The 19154-nt window shown below is 36.4% G+C and overlaps 1 protein-coding gene across 2 annotated transcripts; it reads left to right on the top strand.

Moving 5' to 3' along the window:
- Positions 1 to 1674: 1674 nt before the first annotated feature.
- On the top strand, positions 1675 to 18798 carry zdhhc2 (zinc finger DHHC-type palmitoyltransferase 2). 2 transcript variants are annotated; one of them, XM_051649921.1, is made up of 14 exons: positions 1675 to 2107; positions 6378 to 6404; positions 6693 to 6787; positions 7730 to 7850; positions 8945 to 9014; positions 9109 to 9141; positions 9399 to 9519; positions 9665 to 9703; positions 10807 to 10939; positions 15427 to 15553; positions 15653 to 15745; positions 15928 to 16031; positions 16366 to 16438; positions 17233 to 18798. In XM_051649921.1, exons 1-13 carry the CDS (start codon positions 1987 to 1989, stop codon positions 16404 to 16406), a joined length of 1125 nt encoding a protein of 374 aa, XP_051505881.1. In that variant the 5' UTR covers positions 1675 to 1986; the 3' UTR covers positions 16407 to 16438; positions 17233 to 18798. The 2 variants fall into 2 exon arrangements, with proteins under 2 accessions (XP_051505881.1, XP_051505882.1); XM_051649922.1 differs by lacking the exon at positions 9665 to 9703 and having other exon boundaries at positions 1681 to 2107.
- Positions 18799 to 19154: the final 356 nt, after the last annotated feature.

The raw sequence follows: 19154 nt of genomic DNA, 5'->3' as shown, positions 1-19154 counted from the left end.
CAATCTTGGTTAATGTTGATTTATGAAAAAACAATAATTCATAATGCATTAAATAATGTTAACAGTATATGCTGAAATTAACATTAACCAAGATTTGTAAGTGCTGGAAAAGCATTGTTCATTGTTAATTAATGTTGACTAATGCGCGATACAACAGGGCAAAAAGGCACTTTTGATACTATTTTCTACCAAAACACTAAATAGCAACAAAAAACTACCACAGCACTTTCCTAAACACCTGTTTGTCACTTTACACTGCAAAATGTTCCTGATTCATGATATGTCAAGGTTGATTTTGAGGTAATTTGACCTAACATTTAATACATTTGAAAAATGTTACAAATGTATGTAGCTAATGAGAATCCCTGAAATGACATTTTCAGTTTTGGTCATGGTGATTAAATCAAAAGTTGTCCAATAACTGTCCAATAAGTGAAAGGATAGTCTTTGGAGTAAAAAGCCACCTTTGTTGTGGGGCCTAATCCATAACACTCCAGTGGTTAAATCCATATCTTCAAAAGCAATATAGTAGGTGTGGGTTAGAAACAAATAAATATTTAAGTCCTTTTTTATTTATTTATTTTTTTTTACTATAAATCTCCACTTTCACTTTCACATTCTGAAAGTGAAAGTGGAGAGTAAAAAAAGGACTTAAATATTGATCTGTTTCTCACAAAGCGATTGCATCGCATCAGAAGACATAACCACTGCAGTCGTATGGATTACTTTTTCTTTGATGGCTTGAAAGTGAGTAAATGATGAAAGAATTTTCATTTTTGGCTGAACTATCCCTTTAAGGAAAGAACTGCACGTTTTCACCTTTTACAGTGAAACACTGAGACATTCCTAGTCAATCTTTATGTCCATTCTTATAAAAATAAGATCGTTTAGTAAATCGCCAGGATATTAACTTAATTATTATCAATAGCACATTTATTTTATTTTATAACTCTTTTATACATACTAGATATAGCACCTCTCAACTAAATTAATACTGAGAAACCAGGTGCGCCTGCAGGATTTAATCTGAGGGTACGCAAAGAAATCTGCCAAATAAACCTTTTTTCTGGGGGGTCCGGGGGGTGGGGGTGTCTCGAGACGCGTTTTTATCAGTTGAAGAAGTTTTTAACTTGACAAAGCGTTTAAAAATGCAGCGCTCCTGTGAAAGATGCTAAAAATACAGTGAAACGTGACGCAGTTGTCAAAAGACATCCATCTAGCGAATATTTACATGGAAAACGATTAAAAAACTGCGCGAGCGGAAGCAAAACAAAACACGTTCAGTTTGAACAGCCCCTTGTTCACATGACACAGCAATAGCTGAAGTTTCTCAAAGTTACCTCTCAAAAAGACAACCTTTTGTTTCAGTTGATTGTTGGTACATTTCCACAGTATCCAGCGCTGTTTGTTCTCTGTATCCAGAAACTGTTTTACTGTGTGAGAACCCGCTCCAAATGATTCAGTGAGAGAGCGGACCGAACGAACTGTACTGAATCACGAATCGATTCAGACCGTTTTGCAAGCCCGTTTGGCCAATCCACTCAAAAGAACCGACTCAAAAGAATTATTCATTTGCAAATTGGGCATTGCTAGTTCTTTTAAACAGCCAACAGAAATACGGGACACATTTCATGATTGATGAAATATTCTGAGAGTAAATATTTCTCGGGGCAGTCGGAGCGCTCATGGTAACACAGTGCGTACGGTCGTACAGCTGCAGGCGCCCCTGCGAGAAAACAATGTTAATTCAGCAAAGGGTTGTATAGTAACACCTTCACCGCATCATGTCAAGTTGTAGAAAGGGGTGGTACCTTTGTGTTACACAGCAAACAAGAGTGATCGGGCGAACCGGAGGATGGAGGAGCAGACAAACCGTAGCGGGTGGTCAACAGCTGCACACTGAAGATATGAGGTTTTAGCATCAGTGCATTCAGTCGGTGAGGGTGAACTTGTCGTTTTGGCCACTTTTGGTGACCAAATAGAAAGATGGCGCCGTCGGGTTCGCGCAGCGTTGACTGCTGGAGAGTTCTGTACTGGATCCCCGTGCTGTTCATCTGCGTGATCGTGGCATGGTCCTACTACGCGTATGTAGTGCAGCTCTGCATAGGTAAGGCTGGAAACAGCTACAGAGCTCTCTCTGGATGAAGTTGAAGTGGAACGGGGAGAAATAAAGAAATAAATAACACCTAGCCTCGACCATGTGTTTTGCAGATGTCTGGTTTTGTTACTAGAGCGATTGGGGTCCATTTGCTTATGACAGATTGACTTAGTGTACTGTATTCCATTATTAGTGTCATGGTTATACATATGTTATTGCATGTTAAGAGCATCAGTTATCAGTAGCAATTATAATAAACAATAAAAGTAGAGAGTCTAATATGGTAATTAGTAGAAGGTAGTCAGCCATAGATAAAGACAAAAACAAGTTTTGTGAAGATTTATTTTGTTAAACTCTCTCTCTCTCTCTCTCTCTCTCTCTCTCTCTCTCTCTCTCTCTCTAAATACATACAGAAACACATGTATATGTGTAAATACAGTTTATATGTAATAAGTAATAATGTTATAATATTATGCATGTTTTTTGCACCCTAATTACAACATTGAAATACCTTTATGCATTACTGTGTATAGTAAATTTGGCATCACTCTAAAGCTACTCCATTACTCTTATACTTGATATCAATAATTGCTGTGTCCCAATACTTTGTCATTATCAGTATGGGCTTTCATCACTGTACCTTGCATGTTATTATGTAGTGTATCATATGCTTAGACTGTGGCTTGTTTACAAGCAAATATTTATATTCACATAGACTTAATATCTTACAATCTCTCCTTTGACCACATCTGCTATCCTGTTCTCATAAAACCTTGCATCAAGAGCTTTTATTGCTCTCTTGAATAGTGGATGATCCTCTGAAGACTGTTGGTGCATTTGTTTGGACTCCTTTAATAGAATCAAATGAAGTGCAAGTGCATATACTGTAAAACAGCTACTTTGTGATGTCCCCAGAGACTTCACGGAGTGATGTGTCATTGGCCTGGCCACCCGTCTAACTGCTGATCCTACTGGTAGTTTAAACCAGTTTATGCTGAACTGGGTCTCCAGAGGCCCCACAAAATGATATGCTTGCTTCAGCAAATGTGTTTTTCAACTCACATTTGCTTTTTATGACACTAGAGGTAAGGTTAAGGTTTAAGGTTTAGTGTAGGGAGGTAGATTTTGTTGATTTAAAAATTGAAAGAGCATCAACCTTTAAAACGTCATCTGTTTGGGTGAAAATGTAACTTGCTTTTAGTGCCACAAAATGTACATTTCCAACACACTCTCACAGAGAAATCGCACAGATTGGTTGGAGTTGGCAAAATCGTATGAAATCGTACAAGTTGGGTTGTACGAATTCGTACGACTTTTGCAAAAGCTGTACGAAGGAACTTGGACGATTTCATATAATTTAGCCACCTTGTACGAATTTGTATGACTTCTTATGAGATGGGGTCGGACATTTCACCTCGGAACTGCTGCAATACGTATAGTAAGAATCCAATATGTAATATAATTTCACAAAAATGCCGTCACAGTCACATAATTGAGGGAGTGACCCAAATGCTGCGCTCTACACTTAAATAATTTTGTTTGACAGATGAACGTGCATCTTTATTGGACTGGTTTGTTAAATAACATATTAAACGCTTTTCCACCATCGGGCCGAACGGTTCCAGTAGCATTTACACTTGAGCACGGTTTGGCACGTAACAATTACAAACCATTCTAAGCATGGATTTCTGAGCACGGTTAGCTAACCATGGTCATGGTGGAATGGTTTTAGTGTGTGGTGACTCACGATTGTCAATTTGCCAATGCCAAGGAAACTCAGTTGTTTCTAGGGAACTGGCCAAGTTTGCTAATATTTGAGTGAAGTTAATAAAAGTTAATGGAAATTAGTGTATGTTTAGTGTATTGTCTTGATATTATGATGATGGTTTAACTAGTAGTACATTATTTTTCTACACGCCTTTTTCATCAGAGAGGCAGATTATACTAGCTAGCTCATTAAAACTCATATAATATATCAATATATGACTTATATATTCATATATAAGTATATATAGAGTATATACTACTGTGCTTTAGCAGAGTCAAAACCAGGGGGAAAACAGTCCTTAAAACTGAAATATGTTATAATCTTCCATAGTACACTTGCTCCAATGTTAACCTCTCATGCCATCTGATTTCACAGCCCCACAATGAAAAAATAAACCGTAACCATGCTAACTGGCCCAGATCGGCACAGAATGGCATGGTTTCACATCGAGAACTGTTCGGCCAAGTGGTGGCTATTGTTAATTTAGGTGTTACGGAAGTTGCTCTCACTGTCCCTATGGTTACAGGCATTATTCATGGCTATTGAAAGAACAGAAAAGAGGCTTGACTTTGGTTATTCGTTCATACTGAATTTGAGCTGCTCCTGTTAGCTGTTGTTTGAACAGGACAATTCAAGAGTCACACAGAGTTTGAACCTGAACATGAGTGGAAGGCTGTTTAGTTGCTTGGATTCAGTGGAATTATCTGAGCCTAGTTGGCTCATTGCAATGAGCATGCAAATGCAGAGAAATGTAACGGTTCCCGTTTAAAAGTAGAGTGATTTACTATTGTTAATAGCACCACTAATGTTTTTGTTGCATCCATCTGTAAGTTTTACAGTCATGCTTAGGGTGGTCAGTGATAAGCCTTTAAACAACCTGTGGTGCACAGCCAAGACAAAGGTTGTTATGAATTTACTGTCTGCTGATCCTTATGTCTCAAAACTAATCTCAATGCCAAGCTGTCAAACTCAACCTCACCAATCTCTACTTGACCTATATCTGCTGTCATCACTTGCACTGCAAACGGAATTTAGCAACAATCACGTCCACCACGAGAAAAAACTGTATAATTGCTGAAATTGTTAATAATGATTATTATCATTTGTTGATAGTTTTCATTACTCTAAATGAGAGGCTTGTTCTGATGAAATGTGTTATGATAATGACTCTGTTATATACGTGATTTCCAATTGTACTTCCTTAGGAGCCTTTCTCACAGGACACATTCTTTCCTTCAAAAACAGTTAGACTGGAATATAACGTTTTGAGATGCATTTTTAAAAGTTGAATTGCACAAAGAATGGTAACCTGCTATTGTTACCTTTTGCTGGTTTAACCTCATTTGTCAGGTAAATTTAGTCAGATTAAATACATTTTTTGTACTTGAATAGAACCATTCAATTTAGATGTTACCATATGAAGCACATTTCTTAGGTCACCTGACAAAACATTCCTTACAATGTTTTTTGAACTGGAACAAATACAGTGCTTATGGTGTAAATAAACGGTGAGACACATTGCAACAAGTGCATATTTACATCGGGGAAAAAAACAGTTTCCTGTGTGAACGGCCCCTTGTACTTACACTTTTTAGTGCTTTTCTTCACACTTCCACTTTAAGCGATTCAGCAACTGTAGTACATCTTTAAATGTTGTTGTTGTGTATTATTGTGAGATCATGAAGGTTCTTGTAATGCCATATACTGTATGTATCCTAACCATGCAAACCTTATCAATACTGACTATGAATTTAGAACCATCCATATAAATCTGAGCTATCGTTTCTATAAAGGTCTAATGAAAATTAAATGGTGAACTAAAATACCTGAATGGAGATGCACTGCATTGTGTCTGTTATGTACATCAGAGGAACTGTAATCATTTTACTTTTGTGCCATGCCTCATTATTTTTCAAAGAGCATATTTTGGATAGAGAGAAATGCAGCCCACATTAGAGGCTAACTTAATGAGGCTTTTAGGCCACTTCACTTAAAGAACAAGATATACAGATCAACAGCAGAAAAGTCTGGCACATATATAGTTAGAATGAATCAGAAAAATTGCAGACAGATTGTTTATGTTTAAAAAGACCAACATTGTGTAGAACAAAAAGCCTCTTTGGGGTAATCAGTGTGGACAGACATATCTTGATATTGAAAGCCTTTTCTTTATGTTGCTTTTAGTTGGTATCTTTGCCCACATCACCACAATATAATTCATCTCTCCGAACGAGTACAAGTTGCAGAGATGCATGTATGGGCTAGTAAATTTGGGCATTTGATCAAGAGTCTCCCTACAGTGTGGGTTTCAGCAACAGCGATCAGAGCAACTGTTCTTAGAACCATCTGCTGCTCACTGACCTTCTATGAAATGCACAAGGAGTTATTGAGCTACTGTTTGTACAGAGACACACTGTGCTTATCCTGCTTTCAGAATTCATATCATACAGCATGACCAAAGTCATAGAGGCAATGTTACCTAAGACTTGCTCTTTCTCTTTTCCTCTGCAGAAACTATTGAAAACATGGGAGAGAAAAGTAAGTTGACTTTTTCCTACAATGTTTTATAATCACTTTCCTGCCAATTGAAATGTCAATGCATTTCCTTTGGATAAAAAACACAACTCCCTCTAAAAGTTGCATAATTTGAGGTTGAGACAAGTGTAATAATTTAGATTAAGGGTTGTTCAAATTCGGCAGTGACGAGCAATGATAGTGATGTTTGCCTTTGAAATGACCCGTAATGATAAAAGTGGCTAGGTATCATTTAAAAAGACATACATGTTGTCAGAGATACTTTAATCATGATGTCTATTTTTTAATTAGTTGTTTACCTCCTGGCATATCATGTGCTTTTCATCATGTTTGTGTGGTCATACTGGCAAACCATCTTCACAAAACCCATGAACCCGCTCAAAGAGGTGAGTATAACTTATGCTGTACTGTTATGTAATTTGATTATGAATACTACAGTTATGTATTAATGGTTGTTAATATCATGTTAAGCACCAAAAATCAACTGAAAACCATCAGTAAACTGCTTAATCTGGAACATGATCACACAGGAAATGGAAATACAGCATCCAAATGTTCATTTACACTTAAATCGACCCCATTCTGATGAATTTCTTACAAGCGCCAACCCCCATCTTGCACATTTTTGTATTAATTCGATTGCATTTACCTCTCCCTGTGGCACTACTGGGTTTAGGGTTTAGAGTTTGGGTTATGGGGTAGGGTTAGTAAGACATGCATTTCTATTGACTGTATTATATCATTTACAAATAAAAATAATACTCGCTTTTGGAGCCACTCTGTGGAGATTTCACCTGGAAGCTGGTCAACAGCACTTTCTGCTACAGCCATTGGGGGCAGTAGCCTGAACTCTTAGTCACAAAACTTTCAACCTTTTGTCGCCAAATTCACAGTGTGATCAGTCTGTAATCTCTAAATAATGAGTCAATTTGAATGTTATTACAGCATATTTCAGCATGACTCACAAGGTGTTCCCATAATGAATGTTTTTGTCAGTTGGAAATGATTACTGTGCAATCTTTTAAATATATGGTATAACACCCATTAGGGTAAGCTGTAGGTTATGCTTTGTGAGAAACAGCATGTTGAGTTGTAAATTGCATATGATCTTCAGTGTAACTTTAGTAACTCACTGCAGGCGGTTATTATTTCAAGCAGAGAAAATGAGAAACTAACTGTAATAGAGAAACCACATATGGCTCAAACTGGCAATCAGCCGTACATCTCTCAGATTTCTGATGTCAGAGACTTTCTGGGTGCAGTATGGTAGCCGCGGTGCTTGTCATGCAGGAAAAAAAAGTGTTTTGCTTTTTGTCTGTTTCCCTCAGTTCCACCTGTCACACTCTGACAAAGAGCTTCTAGAGCGTGAAGATCGTAGAGAATCTCAACAGGATATCTTGAGAAGAATAGCTAAGGATTTGCCCATTTATACACGCACAATGTCTGGAGGTGGGCACATTTTAATTTGAAGCACACCCTAATTGTGCCTAGACATTACTGATAGCAGGCCAAGTCAATAAGAGTCCAAGTCAAAACTGTAAAAAAATAAATAAATTCAGGTAACCTCTACACTATAAAAATGGTAACCTGCAATTGTTACCGTTAGGAGCTATTTCTACCTGATCTAAACTTTAAAAAATAGTTTTGTTCGTGTAACCTAATGTATTCAGGTCAATTCAGTGATGTTAAATAATATTGTTGACTTGAATAAAACCAGTTAATTTAGATATTACCATGTGGAACTCATTTTAGGCAAAAAATATATATATATATATATATATATATATATATATATATATTATTTAACTGGTTTGATTTATGTAAAAATATTATTTAATGGCTGAACCAACTTGGCTTTTGGCCATGGCCCAAATTCACTTATTAACTTCAGTCTTCTGAATGCAAAGTCCGAACTTAACGAAACTTGGAAAACTTTGTCATGAAGACATTTTGAGGAAGCATGCCAAATTTCATCCAGTTCTGCTCATAGGGGACGCTACAATTAATATCCAGTTATAACTCCGCAACAGTTTGATAGAAGTTGGAATTTGGCATGCATCTTCTTGTGCGAATATTTCCTTAAAATATTGATTTCCTAAAAATACAGCTCAACCAAAATGGTCGCCAACAGCTAATCAAATTTCAGATGCTAAATACTTGTTTTGTGAGCAGCCAATCATTATGACATTTGGTGGTATACCAAATTTTGCAAGAATTGCTATAATAAGCTAATATATACTTTTTTGGTAATAATGCAAATGCAACTAAATCTTCTAAAAATCCTTGAATCAGTCATATGGGTTTCAATTTTTGGCAGAAAAAAAACTTTGTCATGGTAAATTCTTTGAAAAACGTTCTTTTTTTGTACTCATCCTAGGTAGTTTTTCTGACTCGCAATTTGTTGTGTATCATCTAGAGAACATTTTGACAAAAATAGCTCCTTAAGGGAACAACTGCACAGTTTCATTTTGTTCAGTGCATAATTGTGCTCAAAACAAATAATGGCCACAATCAATTAAATATGTTTTTTAATCTGTGTTCAGCTGTCCGCTACTGTGAGCTCTGTCTGTTGCTGAAGCCTGATCGATGTCATCATTGCTCTGCCTGTGAAAAGTATGACTTTCCTCCTTTTTTAAAGTACATTGCATATGTATAAGATTGTTTTTGCTGTTACATTTCAACAGCCTCTCCCTCTGCTGTTTTACAGGTGCATTTTAAAGATGGATCACCACTGTCCCTGGTATGCACTAGCTCAGTAAATTAAATGCAAAGCAAGAGTAAAGCATTTATGTCTCGGAAGGAACACATGCACCAAAGATTTCTGGATTTCATTATAAGAAAATAATAAGTACAAAAGTAATGTTTAAGGGTCAAGTCAGGTAGAAGTGGCAACAACTGGACTTTTTCAATTATTTTGCAGCATATTGTGCATTTGTATAAAATAGATATTATCTCCCAAGTTTATTGATCTTAATAAATGCATTTAATCTTTTACAGGGTGAACAACTGCGTGGGCTTCTCCAATTACAAGTTTTTTATGCTCTTTCTAGCATATTCTCTGTTGTATTGCCTCTTCGTCAGTGCCACAGACTTGCAGTATTTCATTCAGTTCTGGACTGTAAGTATGAATTATTAATTTTTCTAGCATTATTTCAGAAAAGAGGTAAATTGAATGTGCAAATAGGGTGTCTCTAAATAAATAAAACACAACCCGGAGATATTTTGATCATTGCTTCATCAAAAGTGTGCCTTTATTTTGAAAGGTTGATGGTAAAACGCATGAACGTCTAATCAAATATTTGGTAGGATTGAGTCAATCAGTGACATTGATGATGTGCAATGATTGACCTACGTATTCCTCTTAGATAGTTTTATAGTTTGCCTCAGCACAACATACACCGATCAGCCACAACATTAAAACCACCTGTCTAATATTGTGTAGGTCCCCCTCGTGCTGCCAAAACAGCGCCAACCCACATCTCAGAATAGCATTCTGAGATGCTATTCTTCTCCCCACAATTGTACAGAGCGGTTATCTGAGTTACTGTAGACTTTGTCAATTCGAACCAGCCTGGACATTCTCTGTTGACCTCTCTCATCAACAAGGCGTTTCCATCCGCAGAATTGCTGCTCATGTCACTGGATATTTTTTGTTTTTGGCACCATTTGGAGTAAATTCTAGAGACTGTTGTGTGTGAAAATCCCAGGAGATCAGCAGTTACAGAAATACTCAAACCAGCCCATCTGGCACCAAATATCATCCATGCGATTATCTAATCAGCCAATTGTGTGGCTGCAGTGCATAAAATCATGCAGATATGGGTCAGGAGCTTCAGTTAATGTTCACAACAACCATCAGAATTGGCAAAAAATGTGATCTCAGTGATTTGGACTGTGGCATGATTGTTGGTGCCAGATGTGCTGGTTTGAGTATTTCTGTAACTGCTGATCTCCTGGGATTTTCATGCACAACAGTCTCTAGAATTTACTCTGAATGATGCCAAAAACAAAAAAACATCCAGTGAGCAGTAGTTCTGCGGATGGAATCACCTTGTTGATGAGAGAGGTCAACAGAGAATGGCCAGACTGGTTTGAACTGACAAAGTCTACAGTAACTCAGATACCGCTCTGTACAATTGTTGTGAGAAGAATAGCATATCAGAATGATATTCTGAGATGCATGTTGGCGCTGTTTTGGTGGCACGTGGGGGACCTACCCAATATTAGACAGGTGGTTTTAATGTTGTGGCTTATCGTGTATTAGTGTAGTCTTTCACCCACTTTACAATTCCCATTAGTTCCAGTAGCTAAGCAAACATAGGCCTATTTATGTCTGCATAGCATGTTGTAATGTTTGTGATGTGCTGACAGTTATTCCCATATGTTTACTGCTGAATTCTCTCAGAATGGTCTGCCTGATACTCAAGCCAAGTTCCACATTATGTTCCTGTTTTTCGCCGCCTCCACATTTTCAGTGAGCCTGGCGTTTTTGTTTGCTTATCACTGCTGGCTTGTCTGCAAGAACAGATCCACATTAGGTGAGTGGGCTGTGCTATGATTATCCATTTGGATTCCACAAAATTATATGGGCTCATCAATACTGTGTATTTTCAATACTAAACAAATGATCAAATGATTCAGTACTAAACAGAGTAGCCCCAAAAAGTATTTGGACACTTAAGCCACACTTAAAAATATTAATATTGCTGCATTAGATAACAATATATCAAACCAAGTGGCATTGAAAAATGTCTAGCAGAATGCCAATTGGTTTGATATTTTGTTTCCAATGCAATGACATTTAAACATTTTTTAGATGCGACCAAAAATGTCCAAATACTTTTTGGGCCACTGTAAGTCATACATCCAGTAAATCAGATGTGGAACAGGTGGTGTTTAGTAGTGTATCTTTGATTGTGCCTCTTTTGCAGTCTGCCCTTTGTGGCAGATCCTCAAGGGAAGATGTAACTGTGACAATGCTATCTAGCAAAAGAAAGTGTGTCATTGTGAGCCTTAGTTCTACGTCAGTCTTCAAAATGACCAAGGGAAGAGCCACTAAGATGGTACTGAGTGACATGGGAAGTTGATTGTAGCTTTTGGCAGAGGTCCTTCCACAAAGGTCAACAGTAACGTTTTTACATTTACATTTACATTTATTCATTTGGCAGACGCTTTTATCCAAAGCAGCTTACAAGAGAGGAAAACATAAGCGAATCATCTTAGGAGACAGTGGTATAAAAAGTGCTGTATTACAAAGTATCACTAGCATCATAATAGTATTCAAAATAGAATAAAGTGCAACGGAATTTTTTATTTTTTATTTTTTTATTTTTATTTTTTTAATTTTTTCAGAAAGAAAGAAAAAACACAAAAAAAAAAAAAAAAAAAACGATGGTCAAATAAAAATGAAAATTCTTCAAATCAATAAAGAAACTATATCACAAAATATTTTTTTTTGGTAAATAAACAAATGAAACATTCCTGCACACATATGCAGAGGGAGACAGAAGAGGTCTACCCAACAGCACTAAACCCAAAAGAAAATGGCAGCCTCAGGTAAGAGTTACCGCCCCTTATTATAGCACCTGCCCTACACCAAGACAAATCACAGGCAAGGATCAAACAAAACAAACAATATTTAATAAAAATGTTCACTAATTTTACAGACATAATATTTCAAAAATCAAAATAGCGGTTGTGGCAGACAAGCTTCTCGTTCGTAGGTAAAGGAGGAAGCAGGAACCGGACTGATACTCAACAAGACTTTAATTACAACTTTAAAACACTGAAGTGGAACATAATAACATGACGACACACACACAGCTCCGTGTAAGTCTCTCTCTCTCTCCAGCACTCCCGACTCCTCCTCTCATCTCTCTCCTGCTGATTGGGCTGCTCAGCACCAGGCACCCACACTCACAGCCCGGCCACGCCCTCCTCCTCGTCACATACCCCCACTGCCCGATTCAGGCTGTGGAATGCTCCGGACTGACATACTCCCCTCCCTCCCTTCCTTCCTGGAGGGAAGAGTTACCCCATTGGCCATGTCGCCAGCTGGTTTTCTCCGCCTCCTGGGTACCTGGGTAGGAAGAGGGGAGGGGAGAGGAAAAGGGGGCGGGAGAGACAGAGAGAGAGAGAGAAAAAAATGTAACTAAAACTCCAGTTCCCGACCACGCCACCATTTGGTCCTTGGCCAGCTGGGTAGCAGTCCTCCACGACACCAGGCTATGGCACTAGATCTCGCCTCCTGGTGGACGGCAGCTAGCTCCTCCACCTCCCGGTAGATGTCAGTGGCTTGTCCACCTCTCAGTGGATGGCGACGTGCTCCACCGCCCACTGGTGGATAGTAGCGGCTCCTCCGCCCTCAGGCGACCGGCAGCAGCTCCTCCACTTCCTGGCAAATGGCAGCAAGCTCCCCCGCCCCCTGGTGGACGGTAGCGTCTCCTCTGCCCTCAAGCGACCGACAGCATATATATATATATATATATATATATATATATAATGGTTTAAGTACCAAAAGTGTATTGGGTCATTAGAGACCAGGGGTGTAAAGTAATTGAGTAAAAATATTTAAGTATTATACTTAAGCATTAATTTTTGGGATTTGTACTTTACTCGAGTGCAATTTAAACAGAGTACTTGTACTTTTACTTAATTACATTTCCAAAGAAAAAATAGTACTTTTTACTCCTTACAATTTTATTTAAACATGAAAAGTACTCATTAAATTTGACATACGCGCAATTTGATCACACTTAAACAAGCTTGTAAATGTAGTTATGTAATGCAAACGTTAAAATATGTTGTGTGCTGTAGTAAAAGTGTTTATATGTCATAAGATAGCATTTTGTGTGGAACACAGCAAAAAGTAAATGTTTATGAACTGATAATTTGCTGTTTTACTCATGATTTGAGTGAAAGGGGATAAATGACATTGTTGTTTTAGCGCATCTAGTGTTCATTTCACCAGGAAACTTTTGCAATACATACAACAGGCCACATAAAAAGCATTTAGCAAAAATTTTGTTATTGTAACATGATTCTATGACAAGGTTGTGAATGCCACTGGGGGAGAAATGTGACAGTCGTCAGAGACAGTAAAAAGGCGACTTAACAAACCAATTGAATTAAAAAACATGTTCCCTCTCATAATCTCTTCTTTTGATTTTATTATAGCTAGAAAAAAAGTTACTTTTTACTTTATTAATACTTAAGTACAATGTAATGTGAATACTTTTTTACTTTCAGTCAAGTAAGTTTTTGGCTAGATATTGGACTTTTAATTGAGTAAAATTTTCAGTCAGTATCCATGAATAAGTATAATTTCTGAGTACTTTTTACACCCCTGTTAGAGTATGAAAGAGTGTTGTTTTTTTGTTTTTTGTTTTTTTTTTCACTTTCATAAATCAGATTTTATAATTATTTCATATCTATATAAATTTACTATCACATGATATCTAATTCTTTGTTTATTGCAAGAGAAATCAGTACTAAATTTATAAAAAATAAATACTATATCACATTGATTTTCTGTGCAACAATGCAATAATGGTTATCAGTATTCCATGTGTGTGTACACATTATTATAGTACGTGTTATTTCTTACTCAAGGTGACAATGATTGACTTGATTTACATTTGACATTGCTATTTGATGAAGAAACAACGTGGAAGTAAACTATAGCAAGTACAACACATGAACAGTATGATATGACTATTGTCATTTGGGTGTACTAGTGAAATCATACAAGATGTGCATCTGTGTAGACTCAATAAGTGCCTGAGAAAATACTTATGTGTATCTTATGTGTTATGTGTAGCTCAATATGTTTTTGACAGACAGTTGCATCTCATGAAATTTCAGCATGAAAGTAATGAATCCTGTTCTAGATTTGTCCTGATTTGTTGCATTTTCTCTTTATATATAAAACATCAAAATATATCAAAATATATTTTATTTTATTCTATTTTTTTATTTATTTTTAATCTATTTGTGATAGATATTATAAGTGCCGTGTCTTTAAAGACCCCAATATGTAAGAGTGTTTAGTGAAATTCCCATGCATTTAAGGGTTAATAAAGTTATGAGATCAATGTTTTTTATATATAAAATTATCAATACAGAAATACTAAGTGAATGAAAACATTAAATTATACTTTTAAATATTAAATTAAATTAAAAAATTATATTACACCCTTACACACCAGCGAAAATGAAAGGCTCAGTTATAATTTTGAGGTAGAAATAGCAGCTGGATGCAATTCAGAGTGCGTTAAAGGTAGTGGAGCAATTGTGATATATAATAAATAATGGCAATGATATATATAATTCATGAAAAACATATATAGTGCTTGATGCTTGTTACTGGCAGGACAGCATAGTAGTGACTACTGACTGCTGCCTAGCCAGCCTGGTTAATAACAGATATTGCCATATATGTAATGTATGCAACGCATAGGGGCGCTATATACAGGGTGGCGCCAGCAGCTCTCTATAGGGCATTTCTCTCCGCCCCGGTAGACGCTCATAGAGGGGACACAACACCCTACACCTGCTCAACACTTATAAGGGGTGCGAAATTTGGTGTAGCATACATACACGAAAATGGGTAGTTGCACCCCTGACTGAAGGCGTCTTTACACATCTGAGTTAAGGCTGCTCTGTGCCTGCTCAGCCCGAGTATCAAATGCTGCTTTTGTTCTGTGTAAATGAAAAAGCTGCCTTAAATTTGTTTTGTTGTCATGATAGAGCATAAAGTATATTTTCATAATTTAGTTTCATATTTAAAATATTAATTTCTAAACATTATTTATGCAATTGTAACTGCTGTGTAAATGCATTTACGCCACCTCATGAGCAACATTCTGTGTAAATAAATAACCCAAATTCCGCTTTGGATGCAGCTTCTGTGCCACCTTTGCGGTGTAAAAATGGTATTATGTCCTGGTAGCATTGTTTATGAAGCATCTTTATGTATTTGATTGTGGTTATTTTTTTTTTCTTCTTCAAACAAATCTCCTGTCAGAGGCTTTCAGAGCACCTGCATTCCAGCATGGACCAGACAAGAACGGCTTCAGTTTAGGAATGAACAAGAACTTTCGCCAAGTGTTTGGAGATGAAAAGAAATACTGGCTTCTGCCTATATTTTCAAGGTAGCAGTCAAAGTGGTGTTCAGTATCACTTATAATATTTGTGTCAGTGTTTAGTAATCTCGCTCCCTCTCTAATACATATTTATATGTGTTTCTGCAGTCTGGGCGATGGCTGTTCGTTCCCCACGTGTTTAGCGAACCCAGACCCTGAACAGCCCTCCTCACCTACTGGACACAACCCTTCAATCAAAAGGTTCGCAGTTCATATGAATTTGTAATGTGTGCTACCATTTTTTTTTAGAGGTACCATCATACAACTGATCTTGACATGAATAGGATCATTTATCTTTAAATACATTTTTAAATATTTAGTTCTTATTGACTCTCAATCTTTAGCATGTTAGCTTTCCATTTATACTCTTTACATCCTGCTAGTGCTGGAGAATCACATCAGTTTCCTCCAAAACCTTTAAGAGAGTCTCAGAGCCGACTGATCAATAACACGCAGTCAGAGGGGATCGAGGACAGAGATAAGCAAGGTGAGTCTAATGTAGAAAACAGAGTCAGAGCTGTGGCAGAGTGGGACGCTGTTGTGCTCATGCAGGTTCGAATCTGGCCCATGTAGAGAGACAAAACATTTAACACGAGATCTTCTATAGATCATTACAGAACAAATGCTAATTTTGGTGATCTGTGTGTTTAGAGCCTAGACCATAAACATTATTGGGTGACTATGCATCTGTGTCAAACCAGTGCCATGATGTACCTGAGTTACAGAAACATTTTATGGTAGAGTATTAATCAGCAGTGGTTGTGATTAATAGACTGAAATGGTGTTGGGCTTAAACTACTCATTCTGGATTTTCCTAACAGGTACAAGCAACCCAGCCTTGACTGTTGAGAAGGAAACTTAGGAACATGGACATAGGCTGGTTTAATTGGACAGGTTTGTTACTTTTGTGTATATATTGCAATAACGTGACTTACTGAGGCTATAGACAAATATTATATTTTCAGATAAGTACTCTTTAGTACCAGTCAAATGTTTGACATACTTTATGAATTTATGTTTTCAATTAACTTTTTGTCTAAAATTAGTGAATGAGAATTTCTACAAACTAAAATTTTAGTTTTAAATGTTTTTTTTTCTTAAATGGTCTGTCTGTCTGTCTGTCTGTCTATCTATCTAACAGAGGTCAACCGATAGTGGACTTTGCAGATTCCGACAACTAAGGTTGTGGGAAAGGCCGATAACCAATTAATTGGCCAATAGTTTTTCAAATTGATTTAAAGAATGTAAAAAAATTTTTTTTTTTAAATCATTCTTATTCTTTCTTTATTATGACAGGCAAAGACAAAGAGTCCAACATGAATAAAATCCCAGATGCAGTTTTTTGTTCACCCAAACTAGAATTTTTTTTTGCTTTAGTACATAACACAGGATTTTAAGTATAAAAAAGCCTGATACATACTGGGAACTCTTATTTTGAAATGACTAAATTATGAAAAAACTATGGGCAACTATCAACAGATTTTTGCCGATAACTGATATTTCCAAAATATTATTAACCAATATTTTTCCGATTAATCGGTAAAACCAATATATCAGTCTACCTCTACTATCTAATCATCTTTTTTGTTACTTATTCTCCCAAATATGAATTACAGTAATACTTATTTGAGAATCCCTGAATGACTGGAATGCTTATCCTTTATGAACTCTCCTCTCTTTTTCTCTAGGAGTTTTGTGGTAGTGATATCTGTTGTCAGTTTTACAGTAAGGAAATCATCTGTTCCTGTAAGTCTACACTGCTAATGCACAGACCACTGCCCATTCTCTCTCTACCTAATGCAATGTTGTGATCTTTAACAAGAGCTATAAATTGAGGATTATGGTGTGTGTATATGCATGAAGGACCACATAGTATCTTGTCTTCCTTGGAAACAGTATGGCTAAAAAAATAAATAATGTGCTTAAAGATACCTACAGAAGTGACTGAACATTTGGTAACATTACAGTGGGACCCTACATGGATTACATGTTAAAAATGTTGAAGTTCATATGGTAAATGCCTTGAATATTGCTTGCAAGATGTAGGCAGTGCTGAAGGTAAACGTGAAGTATTTATGCATGCTCTATGGTGGTTCATAGTTTTTTGTGTGTGTGAAATGTGAAAAGCCTGCACTAAAATGCAATTTTACAAGTTTTGTTTGTTGCATTGTTGAAATGCAGCAGCATCTCTTATAAACATATTTTTTTCATTCATTATATATAAATATATCATAAATTTGTACATCATTATCAATAATCTGTTTTATTTGACCAAAGTTTCACTCCAAAAGTGGATCTTCACATATCACCCATTAAGTCTGGATACCAGCTGTCCTGAATTTTGCTAAGATGGTTATACAATAACAAAATGATTGATGCAGCAAATCCTATAGGCCGTTTTCAATGCAAATATGCCAAATTTACATTTTGCTAGAATACAATTATTAAAGGAGGTGAATTTTACACTAGACTCATTTCCAAGGATATTCAGACGGACAAAAAAGCACAGGGAAGACAAAATGTTCTATATGCACTTTGAACAGCGCTTGAAGCTGCACATTATTTTACATTTCCAATCATCTTTGTCTTAATGTTACCTACTATTGAATCAATTGAAACGTGTTAATGTATATATGCACTACAGCTGTAAGGAGAAAGTTTCATTATTAAATGTCAGTATATCAAGATTATTTTTAACATACATTTGCATAACCATGTTTGCACAATTAATGCAAAACTCAAAGATGTGGTTTTTAATGATAAAGATCACATCTGATTTATATAAGGGCTCTACTAATGTACCTGCTACCATGATATTTCTTATCTAATTTTGATTCCAGTTATTGCATGTATATGTACTTGAATGTACTTGTACTTGATTTTGATTGAGGTGTGAACCATACCTCAGATATGCCAAGACTTGTAGTATGTTGTTTGTCTGTTTTGTAGTTTTTATGGAAATGTGTCGTAAAGGATTTCTGCTGCTTATTTTGTCATTAGGTTCACAAACCACACAAAGAAATAAACTGTGATACCAGATGTAATGCTGGTCTCTGCTTTTATGCATCTGGACCAGCTGATTGTATTTTGTAGTTGCTGCTTTTGTTCTCTTTGAGAGTACATTAATTTCTGCTGGCTTGGTATTGCTTAATCTGTTTTTATGTTTAATGTCATATCTGTATGATTAGGCTACTGAATGAAATGCTTGGATGAACTTAATCTGTCAGAGGAATAAACTATTTTATTAAATGCTACAGTGTTGTTCAATATTGTTTTGTTAGATGTTAGAGCTATATCAGTGGCCATTTTCAGTCTCATGAATGGTGAAATCAGTACTTAATACAACATAAGCAGGGTTGGGGAGTAACGGAATACATGTAACAGGATTATGTATTTAAAATACAAAATATAAGTAACTGTATTCCACTACAGTTACAATTTAAAAAATTGATAATTAGAATACGGTTACATTCAAAAAGTATTTTGATTATTGAAGAGATTACTTTGCATTTTATTGTCATTTGTTTCATTTAATATTTAGTCCTTTCAGATGGAAAACTTTTATACATATAAATGATGCGATCCAAAGTGCATTTGAACAGCGGTGAAA

The sequence above is a fragment of the Myxocyprinus asiaticus genome, chromosome 22 (genome assembly GCF_019703515.2).
Source record: "Myxocyprinus asiaticus isolate MX2 ecotype Aquarium Trade chromosome 22, UBuf_Myxa_2, whole genome shotgun sequence".
Classification (NCBI taxonomy): Eukaryota; Metazoa; Chordata; class Actinopteri; order Cypriniformes; family Catostomidae; genus Myxocyprinus; species Myxocyprinus asiaticus.
Note: the sequence above shows the minus strand (reverse complement) of the source record. Positions and strands in the feature narration are given on the sequence as shown.

What these genes read in the sequence shown, in the direction of transcription:
- zdhhc2 (XM_051649921.1), top strand. Translation starts at nt 1,987, where the DNA reads ATGGCGCCGTCGGGTTCGCGCAGCGTTGACTGCTGGAGAGTTCTGTAC. An exon ending in TGAAAACATGGGAGAGAAAA is followed by an intron (nt 6,405 to 6,692) that starts GTAAGTTGACTT and finishes TTTTTTAATTAG; the next exon opens with TTGTTTACCTCCTGGCATAT. An exon ending in AACGTCTAATCAAATATTTG is followed by an intron (nt 9,704 to 10,806) that starts GTAGGATTGAGT and finishes GAATTCTCTCAG; the next exon opens with AATGGTCTGCCTGATACTCA.